The sequence below is a fragment of the Sorex fumeus genome, unplaced genomic scaffold (genome assembly GCF_029834395.1).
Source record: "Sorex fumeus unplaced genomic scaffold, SorFum_2.1 ptg000098l, whole genome shotgun sequence".
In the NCBI taxonomy this organism is placed as follows: domain Eukaryota; kingdom Metazoa; phylum Chordata; class Mammalia; order Eulipotyphla; family Soricidae; genus Sorex; species Sorex fumeus.
The window spans coordinates 6,661,308-6,677,199 of NW_026606155.1; the positions used below are offsets into that span (position 1 = coordinate 6,661,308).

General features: G+C 38.4%; 1 protein-coding gene across 1 annotated transcript in view; it reads left to right on the forward strand.

The window, feature by feature from the left end:
- Positions 1-15,892, forward strand: part of EML5 (EMAP like 5) — a 172,546-nt gene that overhangs the window by 58,707 nt on the left and 97,947 nt on the right. Inside the window, exons 8-11 of the mRNA XM_056133752.1 lie at positions 2,484-2,621; positions 8,203-8,459; positions 11,026-11,238; positions 13,449-13,616. Of these exons, the coding sequence (XP_055989727.1) occupies positions 2,484-2,621; positions 8,203-8,459; positions 11,026-11,238; positions 13,449-13,616 (776 nt within the window). The remainder of the gene's footprint in view (positions 1-2,483; positions 2,622-8,202; positions 8,460-11,025; positions 11,239-13,448; positions 13,617-15,892) is intronic.

The following is a 15,892-nucleotide window of genomic DNA, read 5'->3' on the forward strand; positions in this document are numbered from 1 at the left end:
TGACCTCTGTGATCCAGCATAGAAAATCTTCAATATTTAAAACTTAAACATTGTAATTTTCATTTTAATAATTCAGGAAGAAGTCACCCATTTTCATCTTATTTTTCATCACGACATTCAAGTATAGACTAGAAGTTTTTGCCAGCATAGTAAGAATATTTATGCATTTATATGTATATATTTTGAGAGACATATATTTAGAGAAATATAAATCTGCATCATTAAATATGTCATAGACATATACATATGGGTATTTGAAGTAGAAAGGAATAGATAAGTCATTGTAGGTATTAGGATTTTATAAGTAGAAAATGAAAAAGAAATTACGAAGACATTTGTGAAATTAGAAAGGTTTTAGCTAATTTTCTGGATAGTAATATAACATAAAAATGTTTTTTCTTACAAAGCAGTAGCAAACAGCTATTACAAAAATATAGGCCTTTTTATATTCGCCGAATACACATCTGACAAGGGGTTGATATCCAGGATATACAAAATACTGGTTAAACTCCACAAGAAGAAAACATCCAACCCCATCCAAAAATGGGGCAATGAAATGAACAGAAACTTTCTCAAAGAAGAAATCCGAATGGCAAAAAAGCACATGAGAAAATGCTCTACATCATTAATCATCAGGGAGATGCAGATCAAAACCACAATGAGATACCATCTCACACCTCAGAGACTAGCCCACATTCAAAAGAACAAAAGCAACCGATGCTGGCGTGGATGTGGCGAGAAAGGGACACTCCTTCACTGTTGGTGGGAATGTCCACTGGTTCAGCCCTTCTGGAAAACAGTATGGACGATTCTCAAAAAATTAGAAATTGAGCTCCCATTTGACCCAGCAATACCACTCCTGGGAATATATCCCAGAGAGGCAAAAATGTATAGTCGAAGTGACATCTGCACTTGTTTGTTCATTGCAGCACTCTTTACAATAGCCAGAAACTGGAAGAAACCTGAGTGCCCAAGAACAGATGACTGGTTAAAGAAACTTTGGTACATCTACACAATGGAGTACTATGTAGCTCTTAGAAAAGATGAAGTCATGAAATTTACATACAAGTGGTACAATATGGAAAGTATCATGCTAAGCGAAATGAGTCAGAAAGAGAGGGATAGACATAGAAAGATTGCATTCATCTGGGGGATATAAAGTAACAAAGTAAGAGATTAATACCCAAGAATAGCTGAGATCAGCACCAGGAGGATTACTCCATAACTTAGAGGCCAGCCGGGTATCCTAGAGGAAAGGGCAGTTCAGATAGAGAAGGGAGCACCAAATAAAGGATGTTTGGAGGATCCTCCCAGGAGGGGAGATGCATGTCGAAAGTAGACTATGGACTGAACATGTTTGCCACTCAATGCCTCTTTTGCAGACCACAACACCCAAAAGGAGAGAGAGAACACAGGGGATTGTCCTGCCACAGAGACAGGGGGGATGGGGGGATGGGGGTGGGAGGGATATTATCCATGGTGGTGGAAAATGGGCACTGGTGGAGGGATGGGTATCTGATCATTGTATAATTGAAACCAAAGCACAAAAAATTGTAAATCTACAACTTAAAAAAAAATAAAATACAATAAAGGGAAAGAAAAAAAATAAAGAAATAACAGTAATAAATTATGGAAAAGAAAAAAAAAATATAGGCCTTTTTTCAATGCTCTTTTCCTAATCTCTTGAGTCAGATGTCTTCTCATTAAGTTGCAGCCATTGATTTTTTAGTATCTGCATTTAAACTTCCCCTTAAATACTAGTTTAGCAATATACCACAAATTTTGATATACGAAAGTTTTGTTTTAGCTTCAAAAATGAACAAATCTTTGTAGATTTTGTTTTTGTCCTTTAGTTTTGGAAGCAGAGTTAATTTTTACATAATTAGTGTTTTCTGCTTTTTATTGTTGTGAATTTCTAATTAGACTTAATTTATATATTCTTGGGTGGGGCTGCTCCTGAGCTGTGTTTAGGAGACCACAGGACCTTAGCAGCACATTGCACTGACTACACCCAACAATACCTAGAGGGTCATATAACAGGTAGGCCTGCCATCCTGTGTTACTTCTTTCTAGTTCCTGAATTTGCATATTCTTAAGTGTGTCTTTAGGTGAAGATTACATATATGCTTGTGAGTATTACATATAGTATATGCCACACATACCACACTATATTGTCTGGATTTATCTTTACTTTTGTGGCCATCTATCCTAAATATCAATGATGAGGAAAATTAATGCTATTATATTCTTGTTTTTTTTTCATGGATAAGAATTAGTTTCCCAAAAAGATACAGTTAAAATGCTAAAATTGGATATTACCAAAAAAAAAAAAAAGAAAAGAAAACTCCAGACCAATCTAACTGATGAACATGATACAAAAATTCTCAGGAAAATCTTGATAAAACAAAACTAAGTCTTTTTGTAGAATATTGTTTTAAAGCATACTCTGGTTAACTACTTTTTTTTTACTTTAAATGTTACAGGATATGGAGCCTAGTAGATCATGCACTAATAGCAAGGTGTAATATGGAAGAACCAATTCGTTGTGCAGCTGTAAATGTAGATGGAATTCATCTTGCTCTTGGAATGAAGGATGGCTCATTCACTGTACTTAGAGTAAGGTATGGTAATAGTATAAACATAGGAACAAATTTTCTAATAAGTGAGAAGAAATATGTACTATTCTATTTACTTATTTCTTTTTACCTCTCCCTAATTTCATCACGGTCACGGTCCTCCCATTGTTCATCTATTTGCTCGAACGGGCCCAGTAACGTCTTCATCGTGAGACTTGTTGTTACTGTGTTTGGCATATCGAATACTTCACGGGGAGCTTGCCAGGCTTTGCCGTGAGGGCGAGATACTCTCGGTAGTTTGCCGGGCTCTCCAAGAGGGGCGGAGGAATCGAACTCGGGTCGGTCATGTTGGCTGCATGCAAGGCAAACGCCCTACCTGCTGTGCTGTCACTCCAGTTTCATGTAATATGAATATATATGAAGAATATATCAGAAAATTAATTCAAAAATCTTGGTTTAGAACTGTTAAAAGTAGGTAGAGAGATATATACAAGACAACTTTTCAGTATCTGTATTGCAAACCACAATGCCCGAAAGGAGGAGAGAGAGAGAGAGAGAGAGAGAGAGAGAGAGAGAGAGAGAGAGGACAAAGATGAGAGATGTGTCTGCCATAGAGGCAGGCTAGGGGTGGAGTAGGCGTGATGGGAGGAAATTGGGACACTGGTGCTGGTAAATGTACTCTAGTGGAGAGATGAGTGTTGTAAGACTGTATGACTGAAATCTAATCATGAACAGCTTTGTAAGGGTCTATCTCACAGTAATTCAATAAAAAATACTAATAATAAAATTAAAAATAATCACTGTATCACTGTCATCCCGTTGTTCATTGATTTACTTGAGCAGGTGCCAGTGACATCTCCATTCATCCCAGCCCTGAGATTTTAGCAGCCTCTCCTCACTTGCCTTTCCCAATGATTGAAGGCTCTTTCAGGGTCAGAGAATGAGAACTGTTATTGTTACTGTTTTTGGCATATCAAATACGCCACGGGGCGCTTGCCAGGCTCTGCTGTGAGGGCATGATACTCTCAGTAGCTTGCCAGGATCTCTCTCTCTATATATATATATACATATATGTACATATATATACATATATATACATACTTTTCCCTATTTTCCTCTATGATGATGTGTTCAGGAATATGTTCACTTGTGTGTGAGGCTCAGTCCGAGCATGTGAAAAGCAGCCTGGAGTATGGCAGCGGTTGGGTAGTGGAGGTCGGCTGCTGGGGCTGGGTCCCTTGGGGCTCCCTGGGGAGGGCTCTCACCCACCCCACTCTGGGGCGCTCCGAGTGAAAACAGCCTGGCATGGAGTCCATTGGCATGGTTATGGTGGCCTCATTTTATGCTCCCTTCTGGGAGAAGAGGCCATGAGCTCTGGAGAGTGGCCGATGAGGAGATTATCTGGCCCAGCAGGAGATGGCTTATGGGTATGCTCCCTGGGTCGCCGGAGACTGGGGAAAGCAGGCAGAGGATCTCTGCTCCCGGCCCCATTGAACCCAAAGTGCAAGATCACAAAGTTCCGTATTACCTGGGTTCCAGGACTTTGTTCATGCGTGGGACTTTGCTCATGCGAAATTTAATATTATTTATTAAAAATAATAAATAAAAATAAAAAGATAGGTCTGCTTAGGAAAAAAATCTTGGTGTGTGGCTAGATATTATTTAGTAGATTAATAGCTAAAATCTTGAGCTAGACAGCAGTAAACCCTCAGATGTCTGATCAATTAACTTATGACAAGAAAGCCAAGAGCATGAATTGGAGCAAGGACAGCCTCTCCAAAAACTGGCACTGGAAAAGTTGGTTAGCCACATGCAAAACAAATAAAAAATAAGAAAGAAATTAGTTCCCTACCTCACATCATATTCAAAATCTTAAAAAAAATAAATGAAATCTTAAAAGGGCATTGGGATCCTTTGGGAGAGGTAGATTCACTGGTGGTGTGTGCAGTGCTGGAATTATGTGCACTAGCAGTATTATAAATCACAGAATTTCAATCAAAAAATTTTCAATTTAATTTTGAGCTATAAATTGGGGTTCTTTTTTCTGCTGCTTAATGATTTTTTTCTTTTTGGGTCACACCCGGCGATGCACAGGGGTTACTCCTGGCTCTGCACTCAGGAATTACTCTTGGCAGTGCTCGGGGGACCATATGGGATGCTGGGAGTAGAACCCGGGTCAGCCACATGCAAGGCAAACGCCCTACCCATTGTGCTATCGCTCCAGCCCCAATATTGATTTTTAAATAATGATACTTTGCCATTGAATTGTTAACAGGAGCTACATAGGTTTCTTGTTGTATGCAGCCTTACGATTTTGTTTTGTGTTAATGCCTACATCTTTTACTTTATTCAGGTAGGGCAATTAAAAAGGCTTTAAGTATTTGTTAAAGCTGTTAACATATTATGTTAAATTATAGCACAGTTCATTCACTTGAAGTCTGTAGAGCTATTAAAATTTTGTTATAGATCCACATACATTTACAAGAATAAGAACTTAGAAATTTTCTTCTCTAGTGTAATAAATGGCAGGACCATTTGTCCAATCCAGAACCCTCTAATTTTTTTCCCCTTTTAAATTCTGTGTAAAATTTAGTAGTGTTAAATATACTTAAAGGGCTCAACTGATAGTTCATGGACTGGAGTATCTGCTTTTCATGCTGGAGGCCTGGATTCCAACCCCATCACTTGGTTCCAACCCTATCACTGTATGGTCTTCCAAGCAGCACAAAGAGAAACCCCCAGCAAGGAATCAGTAATAACTGAGCACAAGCAGCTGTTGGCCCCAAACCTAAATGAAGTTATATTGTTGTGCAACCAGGAATTTAAAATGCATGTAAACTGGGGGGAAAGGCAGCTCAGATAGAGAAGGGACCACCAAGTAAAGGGTATTTGGAGGACCAGCTCGGGTTGGGAGATGCGAGCTGAACGTAGACTATAGATCGAAAACAATGGCCACACATTGCCTCTAGTGCAAACTACAACACCCAAAGGAAAGAGAGAACAAAAGGGAATACCCTGCCACAGAGGCGGGGTGGGGGGTGGGGAGATGGAGTGGGGGTGTGAGAGGGATATTGGAATCATTGGTGGTGGAGAATGGGCACTGGTGGAGGGATGGGTACTCGATCATTGTTTGACTGAAATGCAAGAACGAAAGTTTCTAAGTCTGTAACTGTACCCCATGGTGATTCACTAATAAAACATTTTTAAAATAAATAAATAAAATGCATGTAAAATACACCTAAGAATTCCCACCACACCCCGAGTTGCCACCCACGAATGGCTCCTCTGGATTCTGAACAGCTATGATCCCAGAGGCACACAAACCAATCTCGGGAGCCAGTGGCTTTTGGCAGAAGTGTGTCTGGACTGTGAATTAAGCTACTATGCCATACCACCCCGGGTGGGAAAGGGTGTTGTCCCTTTCGCCTTTTCCCCTTGGTGGCATGGTGGCCGCCATCTTTCAGAGCCTATTGGAAAGTCAGGTACGAGCCGGCAGTGATGAGACACGCGGGGCCTCATGGGATGGGGGTGGAACCGGCCCTTCTCCCCTGCCCCAACAAGACCCGACAAGAGTTGCTTCCCACAAATGGCTCCTCGGCTCCTGAACGGCTATGATCCCAGCGGCACACAAATCAATCTCAGAACCCAGCAGCTTTTGGCAGAAATCCCTCCAGACTTAATTAGTAAAATATCAGAAATTCAAAATCACATGACTGCTATTGCAGCTGCGCAACATCATATGCTCTTTATAATCAGCAACTGAAAACAAATTATCTAATGATGCCTTTTTGACAGGTCTGATTGTTGGGGGGAAATTCCAAATAATAATGGTGGGTCTTTTGTCGAAATATTGAATGCAATCAAAATAGAGTAAAGTGGAAATCATCTGCCACACAGGCTGGGGGAGGGGTGGGATGGGGTTCTTGGTGGTGGAAAATGTGTATTGGTGAAGGGATGGGTGTTTGATCATTGTATGACCAAGATTTAAACCTGAAAGCTTTGTAACTGTTCTCACGGCGATTCAATAAATAAAAATAAAGAAAAGAATTCCCACCACCACATAACCCATTAAACGTGGTTATTTTAGATACTAGGAATATAAAGCAATTGTCTCACATCTCTGAGTGCCCTGGGTTTTAATCTCACATTTACTTGTTCTTTGTTTTTTGTGGTTTTTTCATTGTAAATTTTAAAATCTTTCTCTTATTGAATCGCCATGAGATACACAGTCACAAAGTTGTTCATGATTGGATTTCAGTCATACAATGTTCCAACACCCATCCCTCCACCAGTGTAATTTCTCAGCACCAATATCTTCCTTTTTTCTGCCACTCCCCACTCCTCAACTTCCCCCCACCCCAGCCTACCTCTATGTGTGTTAGGCACATCTCTCCCTCTCTCTTTCTCTCTCTCTCTCTCCCTCTCACCCCCCTCTCTCTCCTTTTCCCCTCCCTTTTGGGCATTATGGTTTGCAATATAGATGCTGAAAGAGTATCATGTATATGTCTTTACCTACTTTCAACACTCACTTCTTGTCCAGAGCGATCATTTCCAACTATTTTTTTAAATTGTACCTTCCTCTATCTTATATTTTACATAAATTCACAGCTTTTGGGCACTTTTAATGTATAGCTATTTTATATTCATCTCTTACAGAAGGGGAGTTTATCTGCGGATCCCTAGTGCCTAAAATAGTTATATTAAGAGTTATTATTTCTTGAAGACATTTTAATCTACTTACATTGTTCAGTTAGAGACCTATTGAGAAACATCCAAATGGTTACAAATACAAAACTGCTGATTTTGTATTTAGATACATGGGCCATTTAGATGGAGACACAAAACTTTATGTGGGAAAGAAAAAAAACCTGTGTCACTAATTGGAAATAGGGATCCTCACTTTTTTTCTTCTCTTTTTCTCCTGCTGCCACCTTTTTTACTTCTAATCAACTTAAGAACTTTGGGAATTCAATGATAATGGAACTAAGTGTTTATCCTTTATGTGTGTGACTGCTAACAGTAGTACCTGTATCCTTTTAGAAGCTCTGTTACAAAGCATTGAAAATAAGAAAATAATGTTTAACTTCACCAATTGACACGGTCTATAATTGGAAAAAAATTTGTGTTCTTTTTGAAAAGGTTGAATTTGATATGAAAGTAACTAGTGGTAGCTTTATAAATATATGCATTCAAATGCATTGTCAAAGTATTATAAATCATTTCCTCCTTTAGTTGTCTTTGAATGTATTTTCTGATTATGACAGTTAACTCATTTGCAAAAAGAGTTGAAAATCATACATGATTTGAGTATTTTTCATAAAGTTAGTATCTAGGAACTTTCTAAAATTATGACTTTATTTCTTTTATCATATGCCTCCAGAAATAAATCAGAATCTCTAAAATACTTAAAAATAAAGTAACTTAGACTCTGGAATTCTACAATTTTCTGTGCTTCCAACATATTTCATTTTTTATATTTATGTTCAGCAAAATATTTCTGTATTAGCATTATGTATCATTTTGACTTCGTGATTTTTGAACATCTAATTCACTCTTATACTTAATTTAGGCACATTTTTAAAAACTATTGTAACTGTTTTCAACAGCTCATTTTCTGTATTTACAGAGACATGACAGAAGTTGTACATATTAAAGATAGGAAAGAAGCGATTCATGAGTTAAAATATTCACCAGACGGAACTTACCTCGCTGTTGGATGCAATGACAGCTCAGTTGATATTTATGGAGTTGCTCAGCGTTATAAAAAATGTGGGGAATGTGTTGGATCACTTAGTTTCATCACTCATCTGGACTGGTCCTCAGACAGTAAATATTTACAAACTAATGATGGAAATGGTAAAAGACTTTTTTATAGGATGCCAGGTAAGTTTTTCTAATAAATTCTGTATAATTTATGGATTTATAATGCTTAAATATTTTAGAACTTTACTAGAAGCAGAGTGTAAGTTACCTTTGATTACAGAAAATCAAATAAGATCTGAGCTAATCTTTCGGACAGTGTGATAAATTCTATCAGGCTGTCCTATTAAAATCCTGTTGGGATTTTTTGGGGGTGGGGAGGATCTCCTAAGTAGTGTTCCTAAGGAGACATGGGGGGCTACTTTTGGCCATTTTTGCCAGCCGAACAGTGGTTGTGATACTGCTTGTGCCCTGCAGTGCTATGGACATACAGGGACACAGCTCAACAGCCTCTAAGTGTACACCCAGCAATCCTCAGTGGACCATGTGGTGCCAGGGATAGAACTGGGACCACCTGTGTCACTTACCCCCTTACTATCACTCCAGCCCCAACATCCTATATATTTTAATTAAAGGTTTTTTTCTTGAAGGATCTTAGACAACTAGTTTATGTTAAATTCTGTGTCACGTGAATTCTGAAAGGTAAAATCCCAATGGATGTCCATATTTAAAATGACTTTTTTTTGGTGGCAGGAACAAATTAAGCATAATTAACTATAAATGTGTGACTGTAAGGTTTTTTTCCCTGTGGTTATCTTAGACAGAGTTTTTCAAATATAAGAAGATAGCTGACAAACTAAATTTGTAAATCAGATTTTCTGTAAAATATTTTTAAATGGATAAATAAAACAGAATCATCAAAATATGAGATCTCGGTCCTTTACTTAGTATTATGCTCACTGAATTCACTATTGCTTTGCCAAAAGCTTATTGAATAAGACTAGAGACATACATTAATACATCTTCCCAAAAGTTTTTATTAACATTGTGTGTATAATGGAATAACATCTTCACATCTAAGTAAATCCTTGTCCTTTCTTCATTGCTCTTTTCACTCCTATCTTTTCCTCAGCTTTGTTCCTCTCACAGTGTTTCCCTTTTCTTAAAAGTTACATGAGGGGAGAGGGGTGGGGAGGTGGGAAAAAAAAGTTACATGATCATGATTGAATTGTAGCTTAATTTTAATAGGGATGGATTTGGGGTGGGGCTATTTTGTTTTTTCATTTAATTTATTTTTATGAAGTTGTTCCCAATAAATTATTACATTTAGTATTCCAACACCAACCCCATCACCGTTACACCTTCCCACCATCATTTCGAATGTTTCCACCCTGACCCCAAACTATGCCCCTAAGCAGGACCTAAATAATTTATTTTGTATTGCTTATGATGAATAATCTGCTAAAAATTTTACAAAAAACTCTCCTTAGAGGAAAGTGCATGAAGATTGTTGTTTCTCACCCTGGAACCATTAAGCCCTTGTATAAGAGATCACGAACATGTTGTTAAAGATTAAACCAATCTCGATTTAAAAAATATATATTTTAAATCAAGATTGGTTGCCTTCTACTTTACACCCCATTAAATAGTGTTGCTATTCTTGGTATATGAGTGGTGTAGAGTATGAGAATTTGCTCTGGGAATTCTAAAATTTTAAATACTGTTATACAGCTGAGGTTAACTTAATTTTTTATTAACTCAATGATGACTTTGTGGTCCGGAGGCAGCTCTGTGGCATGTTGCTCTGTGTTGCTCTCTTCCGAGAGATTTATTTGTGAGTCGCTGGACCATGGCCATTAATGAGCTTATATGGTGCCAGAGGCAGTTTGTGGTCGTGACTGCCAAGCTACTGGAAGCACAGGGAAAAGGGGGTAGGTCACCCATTCCCAACTCCATGCATAATAGGGCTCAGGTGTTTTTTTTTTTGATAGCTCCTTTTTTTTATGTTTTTAATGAATCACCATGAGATACAGTTAAAGACTTATAAACTTTTGTGATTACATTTCAGTCATCCAATGATCAAGTACCCATCCCTTCACCAGTGCCTGTTTTTCACCACCAATGTTCACAGTATCCCTCCCGCCACCCCTCCCATTCCCACCTCCCACCTCTGTGATAGGCACATTTCCTTTCTCTCTCTCTCTCTCTCTCTCTCTCTCTCTCTCTCTCTCTCTCTCTCTCTCTCTCTCTCTCTCTCTCTCTCTCCCCCCTTTGGGTGTTATGGTTTGCAATACAAGTAGTAAGTGGTCATCATGTTTGGTCTATAGTCTACTTTCAGCACACATCTCCCATCCCTAGCGAGCCCTCCAACCATCATTCCCTTAGTGGTCCCTTCTCTACCCCAGCTGCTTTTTCCCCCAGCATGTGATACCGGCTTCCAAGCCTTGGAGTGATCCTCCTGGCATAGGGCTCAGTTTTATTCTCCACATGGGGGAACCTGCTAAGTAAACCACATTGTTTTTAAATCTGTGTGTCTCTGAAATTAGTGGGTTTCTTTTTTTTTTTTAGTTCCTTGTTATAATTTTATCTTCTTTTCATTCTCTTAATTATTTGTCTTTTCTCCTTTAACTGGGACGGGAAATTTTAAAATTAAAATTTTTCTTACTCTACCTTGTTAGCAGTATAATTTATGCATAAGTAAACTTCAAATCAAATTACTTCTTAAAGTAAGACTGTGATTTATTCTTAGGAGGAAAAGAAGTGACCAGTAAAGAAGAAATGAAAGCTGTTCATTGGGCTTCATGGACATGTGTCTCAGGTCTTGAAGTAAATGGAATTTGGCCCAAGTATTCAGAAATCAATGATATAAATTCAGTAGATGGAAACTATGTTGGCCAAGTTTTAGTTACAGCTGATGACTATGGAACTGTAAAATTATTTCGATATCCTTGTTTAAGAAAAGGTAACTTTTCTTTCAAAATTAAGTAACCTCTCTGCTAGAAACAAATTTTTAAGTTTTTGCAGAAAATTAGCCAGGAAACAAAAGAGAGCTTATATATTTTAAATTATCTGTACTGGATTGGTGAGTAGTTCAAGTGGTCTGGCACATTCCTAGCATATGAGGCCTGGATTCTAGCCCAGCACTCTATGGCCCCCCAAGCAGTGCCGGTTACAGCCCTGGGGGCCCCTTAGCATCACTGAGGTGGCTGCAGGAGCTCGCAACCACAGTGCCTGAGTTCCACACTGCAGGCCTTGTAGTAGAGCAAGCTTTGTTGGGAGCAGCTCCTAAAGAATCCTAAATAAAATCAGGCATGTGAGGACTGGAGGGTTTCAACAAGCTGAGTGCATGTGTTTCGTGTGGAAGGCCGTGTCTGATCCCTGGCATTGTTTATAAGGTCCCCTGAACACTGCCAGGAGCTACCCTTTGCCTGAGCACAGCGCTGGTAGGAGCCCCGAAGTATCATCAGGTTTGATCCCCAAAGCACAAAATAACAATAAAATATATTTCTGCTTATCTAGTGAAGAGTTTTGTAAAAATGAACATAATTAGCTTTTTTCTCTTTTTCCTACCTGAGAACTTACTGTCTGTCCTGTTATACTTGGTTTTGTTTATGAAATTATTACCTTAAAATGATTTTTGTGGACCAGAGTGATAGTACAGCAGGTAGGGCATTTGCCTTGCACACGACTGATCTGGGTTCAATCCCCGGCATCCCATATGGTCCCTGAGCACTGCCAGGAGTAATCCCTGAATTCAGAGCCAAGAGAACCCCTGAGCATTGCTGGAAGAGATCCAAAAAGCAAAAATAAATAAAATGATTTTTGTGTCTATTACAAATGAACTAATACTATGCTTTAACTTATTACATATTTTTTTACTTCATGTATTTAGATTATACAGTGATAACTATATTTTTCTTAATTATTTAATTTGTTGAACTTTTTCTTTATTCTTTGCTTTGGTGGTGCTAGAAGTCTAACCCAGAGCTACATACATTTAAGGCAAGGGCTCGACCTCTGAGATACATCCCCCAGCCAAGGAGAAATTTTTCTTAGGTCTTTCCCTGCCTGCCCCACCCACCAAGAATTCTGCTGAAATAATTGTATGAATTCAGATTACACTTGGCAACTATTAGTTTTTGCTGATTTATTTCCATGTGAGATTATGTTTTTGCTTATATCTTCAACATATGTTGTTTTGACATTTATTTTTTATAACAGTGAGGTGTATAAGAAAAACAATTCTCTCATTGATTATTTTCTCTCTGTTTTATATATAACCTCTTTTTTGCTTATCCCTTTTAATAATAATGATGTCAATAATTCTGTTCTTAGGCCTAGGAATAATTAAATGAAATGTTTTATTAATTATTTATACCATGCCTTATTCTATAAAGTTCTTAAGTTACAAATACATATAAATTCTAAATACTAGTATATAAACATGAAAATAATTATATGAATAGGGAATTTATGCGAGGGAAAATAGAAAAACAAGTACCATATTAAAACCACATAAATAACACAACAGTAGTCTAATATCAACATTGAGTTTCCTGGAAACCAAAAATAAAAGAGAGCGAAGCATAAACTATTATTGTATCTTTTGTTGTTTTGTTTGTTTGAGGGGGCTAGGCCATACCCAGTGGTGCTTAGGGCTTACTCCTGGCTCTGCACTCAGGGATCATTCCTGACGGGTCACAGGCTGTATGGAGTCCCAAGAATCGAACCCGGGTCACTTCTAGTAAGGCAAATGCTCTTCCCACTTTACTATCTCTCCAGCTCCCTATTGTAGATTTTAAAAACAGAAGCCTCCTTACTACTGAGGAAAAGCAAACTTTTGCTGGAATTTGGTTTTCAAAGTACTGATGGCCTGAAATTAAAATGCAGTTAATAAAAGGTAATTCTGGGAACCACTAAGGAATTTAATTCAAATGCATAATTTATTGATATGATACTTGTGTTCAGTTTTCCCAAAGCTCAGGCTACTGATTCTGTTGTACCTTACATGTTCACTGTCTTGATTCCTGCCTGTAAAGTGTCACTTCCTCAGATGGGGAGAGTGTGCATTGATTCTGACCACTTCAAGCAATTCAAAAAATTGTTTAAATTGGTCTTTGTATGTGTTGCATTTAAAATTTTATAGCTATATATATATACTTTTTGTTATAGGAGCCAAGTTTAAAAAATATATTGGCCATTCAGCTCATGTTACGAATGTCAGATGGTCACATGATCATCAGTGGGTTATTTCTATTGGTGGAGCAGATCACTCTGTCTTTCAGTGGAAATTTATTCCAGAAAGAAAACTAAAAGATGCTCTTCACATAGCACCCCAAGGTGAGTAATAAACACTTCCTGGATAGTTTCTCTGTCAAGTAACTAATCCATAATCCAAGTAAAATGATTTTACCATCCATGTATCATTTAGTCTCATAAGTTAACAGTATAGTTACTATTCATGGGGATTTAAAAATATTCCATCTTTTATGCTTAGAATCAGGTATTTTAGGTAAAGAATAAAAGGTACTATGGGCCAGAGAGACAGTACAGCAGGTAGGACTGTTGCCTTACATGCACCAATCCAATTTCCATCCCTGAGCCCTGCCAGGAGTGATTCCTGAGTGCAGAGCCAGGAATAATCCCTGAGCTCCTCTGGGTGGGGCCAAGAAAACAAATTAAAAAAAAAGAGTTTTTAAAAGTTTTCACTGCTTATGTTTGCTTTTTTTTCTTTTTTGGCTTTTTGGGTCACACCTGGTGAGGCACAGGGGTTACTCCTGGCTCTGCACTCAGGAATTATCCCTGGTGGTGCTCAGGGGACCATATGGGATGCTGGGAATTGAACCCGGGTTGGCCGCATGTAAGGCAAACACCCTACCCACTGTGCTATTGCACTAGCCCCTATATTTGCCTTTTAATCTGTCAAATGATAAGTGAAGAAGCAGTTCAGTTAACCACAATTTTTATTTGTGCTCTGGGAGGAAGATATATATATAGATATAGATATAGATATAGATATAGATATATAACTTACTGGGCCCGCTTGAGCAAATTGATGAACAACGGGAGGGACAGTGTTCTCTCTATATAGAGAGAGCACTGTAGCACTGTCCTCCCGTTGTTCATCGATTTGCTCAAGCGGGCACCAATAACGTCTCCATTGTGAGATTTGTTATTGTTTTTGGCATATCAAATACATCACAGGTAGCTTGCCAGACTTTGCTGTGCAGGCGGGATACTCTCGGTAGCTTGGTGGGCTCTTCGAGAGGGGCGGAGGAATTGAACCTGGGTCAGCCATGTGCAAGGCAAACGCCCTACCTGCTGTGCTATCGCTCCAGAATATATTCTGTAAATAGGAGACACCCCCACTGGTGCTGGGGTGGGGCAGTTATCTGTGGGCACTTCCAGTGGCTCTTGAACTTGGCATACTCTGGGTAGTGTACTCACATTTTTGGCACTTGGGGAGCTGCAGTTGTCATGCATATGTCAGGGATCACACTCAGGCTCTGCAAAAGCCAGGCCTTCGTTCTACCACCTGAACTATCTCTCAGACCCCTGTATATGTTTTTTAATTTATGTTTATTAAAACACCATAATTTACAAGTTATTCATAATATAGTTGTATCAGGCAGACACTGTCTCAACACCAATCCCACCACCAGTGTGACCTTCCCTCCACAAATATCCCCAGTTTCCCTCCAGACCCCATAGCAGGCACTTAACAATTTTAGTCCATCTTGCTTTCTACAAGAGAACTTAAAAGAATGGCAAATGTGGGGCCGGAGTGATAATATAGTGGATAGGGCGTTTCTCTTGCAGGTGGCCTACCCGAGTTCAGTCCCCAGAATGACAAATGCAATTATCAGAAAATCATTAAAATTAATTTTGTGGTTATTTATTGTTATATGATTTTAATCTATGTAAATAAATGTAAATAATACAATAAAGCACAACATATTCTCCTTTACATAGCTAAGTTTTCAACTATGGTATCTAAAATAAATTTAATTAACTTTCATTTTCTACTTGGATCTCATTAAGGTAGTCCATCTTCCCTGTCATCAATTTATGTTTTTTAGCAAATAAAAAGCCACTTTAGGTGGGGTTGAAGAAATAGTACAGATGGTAGAAACTTGCCTTGCTTACAGCTGACCCAGCTTTGATCTCTGGCATCTCATATGGTCCCATGAGCACTGCCAGGAGTAGTTCCTGAGTGCAGAGTCAGGAGTAACCCCTGAGCATTGCCAGAGGTGGCCCCAAAACAAAAAAAGCCACTTCATTTGGTGCATGTTATTTTCTAGCTATCTTTCAATTTTTCTGTAGATTATATTCACTTGTATTTGAATGACATTTAAATTTGATGTAGCAGTCATTGGAGTGTTGTTGAGGGGAGCCAGTGCAGGACTTTAAAGGAGCTTTAAAGGAGTTTTCAGGGAGTGGAGAGGAAGGTAATTGGTAGTATAGCTTGTTGATTGATGTCAGTGTCACTTAAATAGATCATGTCATTTGCTTGTCTTCTAATTTGTCTCCATGTCGACTGGCATAGTGAGTTCTTAATCATTCATTTTACTGTATGTTTTGCAAATGAATCTTAAGAAACATTTCATTTTTAAAAT